The sequence below is a fragment of the Rhineura floridana genome, chromosome 3 (genome assembly GCF_030035675.1).
Source record: "Rhineura floridana isolate rRhiFlo1 chromosome 3, rRhiFlo1.hap2, whole genome shotgun sequence".
Lineage (NCBI taxonomy): Eukaryota > Metazoa > Chordata > Lepidosauria > Squamata > Rhineuridae > Rhineura > Rhineura floridana.
In genome coordinates this window covers 118,015,404-118,028,921 of record NC_084482.1, presented here as the reverse complement: position 1 = coordinate 118,028,921, position 13,518 = coordinate 118,015,404, and the positions used below count along the sequence as shown (strand labels likewise).

General features: G+C 41.3%; 1 protein-coding gene across 1 annotated transcript in view; it reads left to right on the top strand.

Annotated features, from left to right (window-relative positions):
- LOC133378781 (uncharacterized) overlaps nucleotides 1–13,518 on the top strand; it is a 77,018-nt gene that overhangs the window by 45,341 nt on the left and 18,159 nt on the right. Inside the window, exons 10-11 of the mRNA XM_061613406.1 lie at nucleotides 7,555–7,621; nucleotides 8,409–8,554. Coding sequence (XP_061469390.1) covers nucleotides 7,555–7,621; nucleotides 8,409–8,554 — 213 coding nt within the window. The remainder of the gene's footprint in view (nucleotides 1–7,554; nucleotides 7,622–8,408; nucleotides 8,555–13,518) is intronic.

The following is a 13,518-nucleotide window of genomic DNA, read 5'->3' as shown; positions in this document are numbered from 1 at the left end:
TGAACTGAGCAAAATGACGCAGGAGCTTAAAGAAATAGGGGATCCTGTGAGAGAGGAGAATGAGATCAGAGATGAGAAAAGAAAAAATAAAGGGAAGATACAAGCCCTGGAGATTGGAACAAATGTGGAATTGGAAAAAGATCTGGAGTTTATGGATATTAGAAATAAAATCTACTGTTTGGAATTTAACGTTATCTCTGAAGAAATTAATGAAGATATTAGAGATAAAGTTATCAATGGCTTGGATAATCTTCTGGACTGGAATGATGTGATGGAGCTTGATATAGAGAAAATCTATGGAATTAACTGCAGCCATGTGACAATGGAAAAACTCTCAAGAGATGAGCCAGTGCATTTTGTAAAAAAGAAGAACAGAGATATGACTTTACAACAGTATTTCAGCAACTTATTCAGAATTGATGGCAAGAAAATATTTGGGATAGAGGAAATTCCCATCAGACTCTTATTATATGACTATGGCTACAACAGCAAGATTATTATGGAATACTGATAATGGAAGATTGGACACTGAAATTACTGGACTTAGCAGGACTATTGAAGATGGAAGATGGAATTAATAGGGATAATGGAATAATGGCTATTGAAATTATTGGACCTAACAGATTTTGATGAGATGGATTAATCGATATGTTTATTTGGACTATGGTTACGACAATAAGATTATTATTATTATTAACGAGATGGATTAATCGACATGTTTATTTGGAGAAAAATTGATAGATATATTTCTTAAAGAATTGAAACCTCTCTTTGACTTTTTGTGGAAAGAATAAAGTAATGTTTATGAGATTTGATGATTAATTAAGATAACTACTGGAGGAAAGTGATTTTATAATATAATTTAAGAGACAGGATTGTTATATATTGTAGACCTATAACTGATTTGATCTGCGACAAATGGGAAGTCAACATTTTATTTTTTTGTTTAATCATTTTTGTTTTGTTTTGTTTTTTGTCTTTGAATGTTTTATGATTTTGTTTTGTATGTTTTATGAAAATTTGAATAAAAATTATTGTAAAAAAAAAAAGAAAAGGTTCAGAAGAGGGCAACCAGAATGATCAAGGGGATGGAGCGACTCCCTTACGAGGAAAGGTTGCAGCATTTGGGGCTTTTTAGTTTAGAGAAAAGGCGGGTCAGAGGAGACATGATAGAAGTGTATAAAATTATGCATGGCATTGAGAAAGTGGATAGAGAAAAGTTCTTCTCCCTCTCTCATAATACTAGAACTCGTGGACATTCAAAGAAGCTGAATGTTGGAAGATTCAGGACAGACAAAAGGAAGTACTTCTTTACTCAGCGCATAGTTAAACTGTGGAATTTGCTCCCACAAGATGCAGTAATGGCCACCAGCTTGGATGGCTTTAAAAGAAGATTAGACAAATTCATGGAGGACAGGGCTATCAATGGCTACTAGCCATGATGGCTGTGCTCTGCCACCCTAGTCAGAGGCAGCATGCTTCTGAAAACCAGTTGCCGGAAGCCTCAGGAGGGGAGAGTGTTCTTGCACTCGGGTCCTGCTTGTGGGCTTCCCCCAGGCACCTGGTTGGCCACTGTGAGAACAGGATGCTGGACTAGATGGGCTACTGGCCTGATCCAGCAGGCTCTTCTTATGTTCTTATGTTCTTATGTCACCTAATTTTGCACTAATTGCAACTTCAAGATTGCCTTCAAGGGCAGCCTCACATAAGTGCATTACAATAGTCCATCCTGCAGATTACCAGGGCATGGAATTTAATCTATCGTATATCCCGCTTCTCGGCCTTTTGGCTAAGATCAAGTGTGTAGTATATCCCAAGATGTAGTCATCAGCTGCAAGGAAACTCTGAGGGAAAAAAATGGAAAGGATCAGGATAGTTAGTGGGAGGCTTCTAAGTAGGCAATAGATCTTTTAGTTCAGTTTAAATTGGGATTAAAACATCACCATCATCATTAATATTATTGTTAATAATCATTTATTTTTATTGAAACATTTTTTCACTTTATTGTAATTTGTAATGGAAATTTTTTGTTGAATTTTTATTTGAAAGTTGTCAAGGTCAATGGCTAGCACAATAAAAAAAATTATTAAAATATTTTTATTAACTATCCAAAATATATAGAGAAAAATATATAAATGAAACTACAAAATATCCAAGCATACATATCCTTGAAATATCCAAAATAATTGAACAAAAAGTACACAGAGACATACACTGATTTTGGAGTTCCTTCTTATTGTTTCGTTGTTTTTCACAGAGTTTATCTAAAGTGGCTAGAAGTTCCCAGAGTATTGAGGACCTGAGTCAGCTATGGACTGTTCCATGTACCTGCAGGTTTTTCAGGGACCACTGGGGTCGCAAATTCTTCATTCATAAATTTAATAAAATGAAACAAAGCCACATAAAAAACATCTTTTTTGATAGCCTCTATACAAATGGACCTTTTCAGTTAGTTTTTCCAACTGTGCTAGAAACCAGACTTTGCTATACCAATACTCTAAGGTTGCATTTTCCAAGTGTTTCCAAAATCTATAGTTATTCTGGCTGCCAGTAAAAAGAAACTAATTAACTATTTATTTTTACAATTTGCATTTTGCCCATCCCAGACATTCAAAATTGTCAAAGACAGAATTTGAAGGATAGTTTGGTGTGTGGAGGATACAGTGTATTTCCTCAAAGACATGGGACCAAAACACCTCCACCTGAGGACATTCCCACCATAGGTGTAAAATAAATATGTGGCTGTTGGGGCCCTGTAACTCCAGCAATACAAGGAAGACGTTTGTGCTATATGTGACAATTTAAGAAGCATCAAATGCCATGGGAAAACAGTTTTAAAAATAAGCTTCCCATATTTTTGACCAGGTACCATCCTCAAGATGGTAACCAAAATTTCGCTCCCAACATTTCTTTAGCCCCTGTAGGGAACCCATGTCTAAGGAAATTAATTGGCAGTATATTCTTGCAATCACACCTTTAGCATCTATTCTTTCAGACAATGCCATATGTTCAAACTCAATGAGAGTTCTGGTTGCCTCTGATTTAATATTCTGTCTGGTGGTAAAGGGAATAATTTGTTTTCTAGAGATCCAATCTTGAATTAAAGGACCTAAAGAATCTTGTATAGCTCTTTTCCCCTTAGCTATTCAGATAAAAGTCACAAAATCTGTACAATCCCATTTCCTCCCAACCCTTACAATGTTACAACTAATTTTGAATACAGAATTGGGGATGAAATAGAATGGAAATGAGTGGGGATTGCACAGAGGCCAAAGGTTTGTTTCAATATTTCAATATTTCCATATTCTCCATATTGTTTTAAAATAGAAGCTAACTACCCAGTCTTGATTTTTAAGACATATCTTTAAAAAAGCCACACCTATTCCACAGCCTTGAAATAAGTATATTTAGTCTGGCACCAAGGCTTTGAAGCATCTTTTTTCAAAAACAAATAAGCTGTCTTAGTTGATTGGTTTCAAAATAAACCTTAAGATTAAATATTTCCAGCCACCAGTTAATACTGGTTCACACAGATACATTTTCCTGATTCTAGACCTCTTCGGCAATGAGTGGTAAGGCAGTGCAGGAAGGGTGGCATTGTGCGCTTGGCTTCCTAATGCTGAGCTTCACCACCACTTACCAAGGAGGGAGGGTTAGGGGGAAATGGGAGGCATGGAGAAATAATTGCAGCGTGGGTTCAGCGGCAGAGTAAGTTTGATGTACCCACACTGCGTTGACTCAGATGTAATGAAGAAATTGAGCTGTATATAGACTCAGATGTAATGGAGAAATAATTAGTTGGAGCTTCCTGTTAACAATCACCACGAACCTGTCTATGGAGTACAAGGAGATCCAACCTCCACTGCCTCGAATAAGGTTGAGTTGCCTTTGGCAAAAAGGAGAAATTTTGGTGCATGGTTGTGCCAATATTCACCTTGTTAACCTGAGGCAAGAAAGAATAAGATATGAGGAAGTAATTTATACCAGTACAGATGTTGTGTCTGCTAAAGTAATACGTGAAATTTCTCTTTTTCATTCATGCTCCTCAAAACGTCCACCAATTGATATTTTATCCATAATTGCGCAGTAACCTGCCTACCCTTAGCTATCTGCCCCTTAGTTTGTGAAATTCCTTGTTGTATTAACCTGTTTGTCCCATCTTTCATTTGGAGCCCATATGAGGTCTCCCCTAAGAATAATTTGTCCTTTTTGATATCTGTTTATTATTTATTGATTGATTGTATTTATATACCGCCCCATAGCCAAAGCTCTCTGGGCGGTTTACAATAACTAAAAACATTAAAAACAAATATACAAATTTAAAAACACATCATTTTTAAAAACAATTTAAAACACAATTTAAAACAATTTAAAACACATGCTAAAATGCCTGGGAGAAGAGGAAATTCTTGACCTGGTGCTGAAAAGATAACAGTGTTGGCGCCAGGCACACGTCACCAAGAAGATCATTCCATAATTTGGTGGCCACCACTGAGAAGGCCCTCTTCCTTGTTGCCAGACTCCCAGCTTCCCTTCAAGTAGGCACCCGCAGGAGGGCCTTGGATGTTGAGCGTAGTGTATGGGTGGGTTCGTATTGGGAGAGGCGTTCCATCAGGTATTGTGGTCCCAAGCAGTGTAAGGCTTTATAGGTTAAAACCAGCACCTGGAATTGAGCTCGGAAACATACAGGCAGACAATGCAAGCGGGCCAGAATCGGTTTTATATGTTCAGACTGTCTGGTCCCTGTTACCAATCTGGCCGCTGCATTTTGCACCAGCTGCAGTTTCTGAACCGTTTTCAAAGACAGCCCCATGTAGAGCACATTGCAGTAATCTATCTTGGAGGTTACCAGAGCATGGACAACTGAAGCCAGGTTATTCCTGTCCACATAGGGGCATAGCTGGGCCACCAACCGAAGTTGGTAGAAAGTACTCCGCGCCACTGAGGCTACCTGAGCCTCAAGTGACAGAGATGGTTCTCGGAGAACCCCCAAGCTACGAACCTGCTCCTTCAGGGGGAGTGCAACCCCATCCAGGACATGTTGGACATCCACTATCCGGTCAGAAGAACCACCCACTAGCAGCATCTCAGTCTTGTCTGGATTGAGCCTCAGGTTATTAGCCCTCATCCAGTCCATTGTTGCAGCCAGGCACTGGTTCAGCACATTGACAGCCTCACCTGAAGAGGATGAAAAGGAGAAATAGAGCTGCGTGTCATCAGCATACTGATGGCAATGCACTCCAAAGCTCCAGATGACAGCACCCAACGGTTTCAGATGTTTAACAGCATGGGGGACAGAACTGACCCCTGAGGAACCCCATACTGGAGAGTCCAGGGTGCCAAGCAATGTTCCCCAAGCACCACCTTCTGGAGCCGACCCACCAAGTAGGAGCGGAACCATCGTCATGCAGTCCCTCCCACTCCTCACTCAGTCAGTCTTCCCAGAAGGATACCATGGTTGATGGTATTGAAAGCCGCTGAGAGATCAAGAAGAATCAACAGAGTCACACTCCCCCTGTCTCTCTTCTGACAAGGTCTTCATACAGGGCGACCAAGGCTGTTTCCATGCCAAAACCAGGCCTGAAACCCGACTGAAATGGATCCAGATAATCGGTCTGATCCAAGAGTGTCTGGAGCTGGCCCGCCACCACTCATTCCAAGACCTTGCCCAGGAATGAAACATTTGCCACCGGCCTATAGTTATTAAAATTTTCTGGGTCAAGGGAGGGTCTCTTCAGGAGTGGTCTCACTACCGCCTCTTTCAGGCAGCCAGGGACCACCCCCTCTCGCAGAGAGGCATTAATCACTCCCCTGGCCCAGCCGGCTGTTCCATCCCTGCTAGCTTTTATTAGCCCAGAAGAGCAAGGATCCAGCACAGAAGTGGTTGCACGAACCTGTCCAAGCACCTTGTCAACGTCCTCAAGCTGTACCAACTGAAACTCATCCAAGAAATTGGGACAAGGCTGTGCTCTGGATACCTTGCTTGATTCACCTGCTATAACACTGGAGTCTAGGTCCTGGCGGATGCAAGAGATTTTATCCTGGAAGTGCCTAGCAAATTCATTACAGCGGGCCTCTGATGGTTCTACCATGTCCCTGGGGCCAGAGTGTAATAACTTATTTTATTTTACTTAAGTTCTTTTTCTTAAACCTTTGTTGTGATTATTAGGAGCATATACCGTACCAATGGTGTGCTCCTTTCCTTCTAAAGCCCCAAAGAAGAATAGGTGTCTCTCCTTAATATATCTTATTCATTTAGCACATTTAAAGGAGCTGGAAGTAGAAAAAAATATTGCCATTCCCCAGGCCTTTAATGTTCCTGGAGCTGAAAAGTGTTGCCCAAACCAACTTGACTTCAACAGTCATTCATTTTTATCTTTGTGATGGGTTTCTTGTAGCATTGTTATAGTGAGGACAAGTTCTTTGGTGTAATTCACCACACTCCTCCTCTGGATCTGGTCACCAAGGCCCCATGCATTTAACAAAACGATTTTTATTTCAGCCATTATCCAAACTTAGTGGATTTATGCTGATTCTTTTTTTGTTCTAGGGATGCAGTAATGCATATTATAGCCATCCCCTTGACACCCTTTCTTCAGGAGTTCTGTTATCAAACATAAAACAAAGTACAGACATTCCAAACACACCCTAGTCCACACCAACCCCCCTCTCCCCAGGGCTTGGACAAGCCCTGACACTTATGTCTGCATAGTGGTCCCCCTCATTTTGGGGGAAACCATGGCAATTGTACTAGATGCCATTATGACACCCAGAAACATCACCTAGGGGACAAGTGGAGGCCTATCTCACCACAAAGGCCCCAATCCCACTTCCCACTGAGTTATAAACAACAAAGCCTTGTCAACAGAAATATGCAGTCAGAACCCTTGTTATCATATATCATATTATTTTAAAACTTCCCTACTCATGCACCACAATCTGGACTCCAGTACTATCCCTTTACCTTATAACAAAAGAAAACCAGATGCAATAGTTTGATAATAGTCAGTGCAGAGGAATTTAAACCCTCTGATCTGGTTGATCAATCCTTCCTAGAGGTTGTTGATTTTGATAATCTGGTGGCTTCGTGGAAAAAATTATATGCTGTTTGAAGCTGCTGTTTCTTGCTTTTCTGACATCTGTGCTGAGGCTGCCAGCCGTCCTTTTGTTGGTCATTGGCCTCATCATCTCCTTGGCCATCATCTTTATTACCCAGCTCACACCCTTCAGAGAGGTTAACGTCTAAGTCCTTTAAATACACAGAGCTTCATTAAAGTCAGAATCTATATGCCATATGCCTTTGTTTTTTAGCCACCAATTTAAAGGGACAGCTCCGTATGCATTTAATATGCTTTTTAATCAGTTTAATTGTTTTGGTTTCAGTTCAGTTCCCTCTTGCATCTTAAAGTTTCTGGGGCAAAAACTTGTAGTATGAGCACCAGTATGCCATTATAAAGCACCTCTGAAAATTACACAAGTGTCTCATTAAATCTTCTTTATGTGCATAGTGAGTAAACCAGATAACAATGTCTCTAGTCTGTGTTTTATCTCAAGGTTTTGGGAAGAGAGCTTTGTGTGCTCTTTCCTATCAGAAACAGACAATTCCAGTTCTGGGACGAAAGTACTGAAGCAGTGAATAAGGAAGCTCTGCATATCTGCCCCCTCTGTCTCTTCTTCTAGGCCCCTCACCCCAATACTTATTTTAAAGGTCTGATTTTTGAGATCCTTCATCTTGAGGCATGACAGCTCCTGCGTGGAAGTAAGATGTTTTATTTGGGTGCTATTTTTAATGCTTAAATTTAACGGCAAGTTAGCTGTTTTGGCTAGATCATGTTAAGAGAAGCTATCTGCTTTTCCAAAGGCTTTAGGGAAGTATCCCACTTTGCCATGAGTTCTTTAGTATCTTGGTTATGAAAATGTTTTGTAATTCCTGAGTTGTTAGAGGCTCAGGTTCTTCTTCAGTGGCTATTCTAGGCTTTTTTGAGAGTGGTGCAGGCACCATTTTGAATGCAATCAGGGCCTCCACAACAGCTCTTCCCATCTCGGATTTGGCTTTGAAATGTGAGCATCTCCTGCTCAAGCCATCCAAAATCGATTTAATTTAACCTGATTGTATTGCCATGGAGAGTTATTTTCTTCCTGATGGGTTTGGGAGCTCTGAGCTATGCTGCTACCTCATGCTCAGCATAGCCATGCCCCCCCACTAGCACAGTAAAGTTGATGATGGATGATGGAATAAAAATTAAAGGTCCCTGCAACTGGCTTTAATTTTTTTTAAAATGGGAGATGCAACTGGTATTCAGAAGTATGCTGCCTCCAACTGTGGATTTGATCATGGATCTCATTACGTCTGTTTGGCTCTTAAAAGCACAGAGGCATTGAGGTTAGAATGCTTAAACTCAAAATAGAGAAATTACGAAAGGCAAGGCTCACTCAGCACTTCCGAACTGGTTAAAATCTGATGAGTGTTCAGATATAGGATATTACTGGAGCTTGTGCACGGTAAACATGTCACATATGCTGCTTCAGTGGATCGTGATCCATTTCTGTATAGGTAAGTGTCTATTTTTAAATGTCCTCAAAGATATTATCCTATCAGGAGAAATAAGATTCATTATTTTTTAAAATAGATGCTGTTTTGCCCCTTCTATTTTGTAGTGGCAAAGGAAGAAAATCCTATACATTTAAGTGTCTATAAAAGAGGGATCAAAACCAATAACATGACATTTTAGAAAAATAATTTCAAAAATTATATGTGTTGGTGAAGAGTAGATTTTTGGAATTCTGTGTTTTAGTGATCAGATTGTTTAAAAATGTTTCCGATGGAGTCTCAGAGAACAATTCTAGATTTATTGTTGCTATATAAAGTATGATCTCCTGCTAGTATATATTTATGTTTAAACCAGTCATTAGCATGACCGGATGAAATAGTTGTGGAGTATTGCACTGGAGCATTTTGGTACACAGAAACATCTAGTTTGTTGCATTAGTGGTCAGGTAGCGTTGTGAGATGGGATGTGTGGGGCGGAAAGGTGCTACCTGGATTGGGTGTTTATTAGTTACATTTCTGTTGTATCTTCCATCTGAGGACCTTCAACCTCAGAATAACCATATTGTGATATTGCTTTAAAAGAGCTGTGTGTATGTATGTACTGCCTTCAAGTCAATTCCGACTTATGGCGACCCTATGAATAGGGTTTTCAAGAGGCTGAGAGGCAGTGACTGGCCCAAGGTCACCCAGTGACCTTTATGGCTATGTGGAGATTTGAACCCTGGTCTCCCAGGTCAATTCAATTCAATTCATTTATTTCGGTCCGGTCTCCCAGGTCATAGTCCAACACCTTAACCACTACGCCACACTGGCTCTCTAAAAGAGCTGTGATAGGATATAAATGTAACTTCTAGCTGTGTTAGGATATAAATGTAACTTCTAGCTGTGATGCCAGAAGAACATGGGCTTATCCACAGAACAAAACCACAAGTTTTATGTGCAAAGGCTTCACTGCAGGGGGACAGGAGTCTGTCACTTTGTTGATGTTGAGATTTTGAAAACAGTAATAAAAACATACAAAACAGTTTGGGCACTGATGTACAGTACATTAAAACGCACTACAGGTAGGAAGAATAACATTTTAACAGAGATAATATATTACAGTTTGAGGACTAGTAACATGTCATCTCTCACTTAACAGTACTACGTGGAGGAAATCTCCATGATAGCTCGAAGTTCTAATTTTATTAAGGAAAAATCCATAATAATTTTAGATAATGGACAATATGGTATAGAGTAACTCACAAGGAGATCTGGGCAACCCAACCCTACTGATTCTCTCCCCCCTCCCCAAAATGTAAACATCTTAGTTATCAAATCAAACCAGTGGATGTAAGTTGCTTAAGTTCAATGGGTCTGCTTTGAGTATGATTACCCTGGATATCACTCACTTACCTCAGAATTACTTTTAAGATCATGTGAAAAATGACCTTTTGTCACCTATTTGACTTTTAGTTCAATATTTTCAGTTTTCAACAGTATTTGCTATTGAGTGTCAACACACCCAGGGCTGGCACCAAAGGGTGGCCAGGTCGGGCCCTGGCTGAGAGCCCCTGCAGCCCAGAAGGACCCCTGAAGGGCCCCTCCTTAGGGTGTGGGGGTAGTGCTTCCCTTCTGCAGTCCTCAGCAGGGTGGACTCCCAACCCTGCCACAGATCACAGAGATGGAGCTTTAAGCCACCCCACAGACTGTGCTGGCCAACTGTGCCCACCCACTCCATTTACCTCTCCTTCCTTTCTGTGAATGCCCTGCATGCTGCTTGCACAGTTGCCATCAACCAAGATGGCAGCAGAGGCTTCTCTAAGGGGCTAATGCCCCTACCACCATCTTGGTTGATGGCAGGCATGTGCACGTATGCAGTGTAGCGCACATGTGTGCCATCAACGAAGATGGTGGTGGGGATATTAGCCCCTTAGAGAAGCTTCTGCCACCATCTTGGTTGATGACAGGCACAGGGCATTCACAGAAAGAGAGAAAAAGTAGGTGGAGCAGTCCCTCACGGTCTGTAGGGGGGCTGAGAGCAGGGGGCTTGGGGCAGGCTGGCACCCAAGGGCCCAGTCATGCCTGGCACCAGCCCTGAACACACCTATTAGAAAAATAAAGGCTATTTTTTTTTGCATGCCTTGGAAATTCACTACTGGTTTTTAGTTCACTTGCAATAAAATGTTCCGCAGTAACAGCTGTACTAGCAAAGGGATAAAAATGCTGATCAGTGGATGAATAGTCATACAAGAAGGAACCCTGTTAAATGTGTAGAATCAGATTTTTCAGGTATTTTTCAAATGACTGGGTGCCACTGCTTTGGGGGGCTGCTGTTATGGGGCATTTACAATAAAAATTTAAACAACACACACAAAAAGACATAAACATGAACATCTTAAGCAAAATAAAACCAGCAGCACCATAAAACAAGAGTAAAGCCAGCAGCAGTGAATAACATTAGTACAAAGAATCACTAAAAGTTTCTAAGGTTTTACAACTGAAAAGCCTGGGGAAATAAAGTGCTCTTTAATAAATAATAATAATAATAATAATAAATTTAATTTTTGTGTCGCCTATCTGGCCGAAGCCACTCTAGGCAACGTACACATTAAAATTCAACAGTACAATGTAAATACATAATAAAATACAGTGCAGTCAACAATAACCATTTTAAAAAGCAGCAGTACAGAACAGTTTAGGGCCATCAATAGACAATTTTAAAACACTATAGAGAAATTAGCCCACCCCGGGGATCCCAAAGGCCTGTCCAAAGAGCCATGTTTTTAAGGCTCGGCAAAATGTATCCAGGGAAGGGGCATGGCGAAGATCGAATGGGAGGGAGTTCCAGAGAGTGGGGGCCGCCACTGAGAATGCCCTCTCTAGTCTTGGAAGTACCCAATGCCTTTTGAGGAAGGGTATCCCACAACTGCGGTGCCATCACTGAAAAAGCCCTCTCTCTAGTAGATATCTGCTGCACCTTGTCTGGTGAAGGCAGCTGGAAAAGGGCCTCAGACAGATCTGGGTAGCAGGAGCTGCTGGTGTGGTGCCACACTGCAACCCAGTAGCATTGCCGCTGCTTAGCAAGATGGTGTGAGGGGTGGGCTGCATGGCTACCCTGAAGGGAGTGGCAGATTTGCTCTGCAGCTCCAACCTTGCCACCACCCTGCCCCCCCATCCCACACCCTACCCCAATCCCAGTAAGTAGCAATGATACTGCTGTTGAAGGAGGCAGTATGACACTGCCTCACTGTGCTGGCTGCTCCTGATGGGGGTAGGGATGTGTGGGAAGAGGCAATCCTTCACACAGCCTTGCCCCACACTGTTTTAGGGGTTCCAAGGTTAATACCAGTACTTCAAACTGGGCTTGAAAGCCAATGCAGATTGCAAAGCACTGGTGTAATACAGGCAGGTTTCAGTCTTTCTGCCTTGTTTTGGACCAAATGACATTTCTGGGTCATTTTCAAAGTCATTCCCACATATAACACCCTACAGTCATAGTGGAGGTTCCTGTGGTGTGGCTATCTTGGGATATCCAGAGCACTTAATCTTAACATTAGGGTGCGTATAAGAGCTGAACCTCTCTTCTTGTATTCACTGGAATTTCTGCCATTAACATTAATGTCAGTGGGAGCAGGAGCTCCCTCATTAGCAACATAGCCATAAAGAAGAGAACAACATTCTTAGAAGTCCATTGGATGTTTTTCCACAATGGTACACATTGATTATCAGTTTTTTATCTCGTAAAGGAAAAGACTGTTGGTCAACATTGGGTTTGGAATGATGGGCCAATGACCTTGTTTTCCATTTCATTACCTGCTGTATTACCCCCCCCCCAGTAATTATTTTGCCTGCTCAGTGATGAGAGTATTATTGGAATTTGTAAATCCCAAGGGTCAACAAGCAATATCATTCCAATAACATCTCATATAGCAAAACAGTGCTGTCCTAATATCACTTGGGGAATGTTGCATGAAAATTATGAGGGCCTATTTGGAGGAGCTTCTGCATCTTACCTGGGAATGTTACCAAGAGGAAATGTCATTCACAATGCTCCAAAGAAAAGCTACTCAGCAGAATCAAGGCCAAAGCATCTGATGCCTGCGGCCCTCTTTGGGATAGCTGAGCTGGGTAAGGATTAGAATCACAGGGTCATTTTGCCACTTCAACTACCAGGCATAGGAGTGGAGGGGTGCTGTGTAGCTTGAGCAGCCACAGGAATTGCACTCTACTCAGCAAAATAACAGAAGTCACTTCATACAGAGGACAAGAAGGGAATGGATTATAAATAGCCAAACTCTAGGAAACAGAGGCTGGAAAAAATGGAACAGGCAGAGGTTACAAATCCTCTGTTTCCTTGACACTATTGAAAGCAATGAAAGTAAGCAGGTAATTTGTTACACCCCACACAACTTTCATTTATTAGAATACCTTGAGCAAAAGGGCAACTATGAAAGAGTCCACTTTCTCTGTGTTTCAAGCATTACAGGGGAAGTTCTGACTTCCTGTCTAAAGCACAGGATGCCTTGGTCCCAGAGGTACAAGTCACTGTTCTAGTGTAAACTGGCATTGTCAGTAGGCATGTCAGGACATAGATGGCACATCTGGACTCACTTGCTGAAAAACAGATGAGCTGATACCCTCCAGATATTCTGGACTACAACTCCCAGCAGCCCTAGCCAGCAGGTCCAATGGTCAAGGACGATGGAAGCTGTAGTCCAGAAATCTAGAAGATACCAGGATGACAACCCTTGCTGAAGATGATTCAGGAAAGAGTAGGAAAGCTAAGGAAACATATGAAAAGCAGTCATACTAGGCATGACTGGTCTCAGGAATGACTGCTGATAAATGTATATGATTGGGGTGTAGAACTTTAAATAAATTAAGCATCTAAAGGTGTGCTTGGTTTCTATACACTTAACAGAAAAGTGACTAGCTTCATATATCTAACAAATTAAATACATAAATGAAGAGAATCACAATTCCTA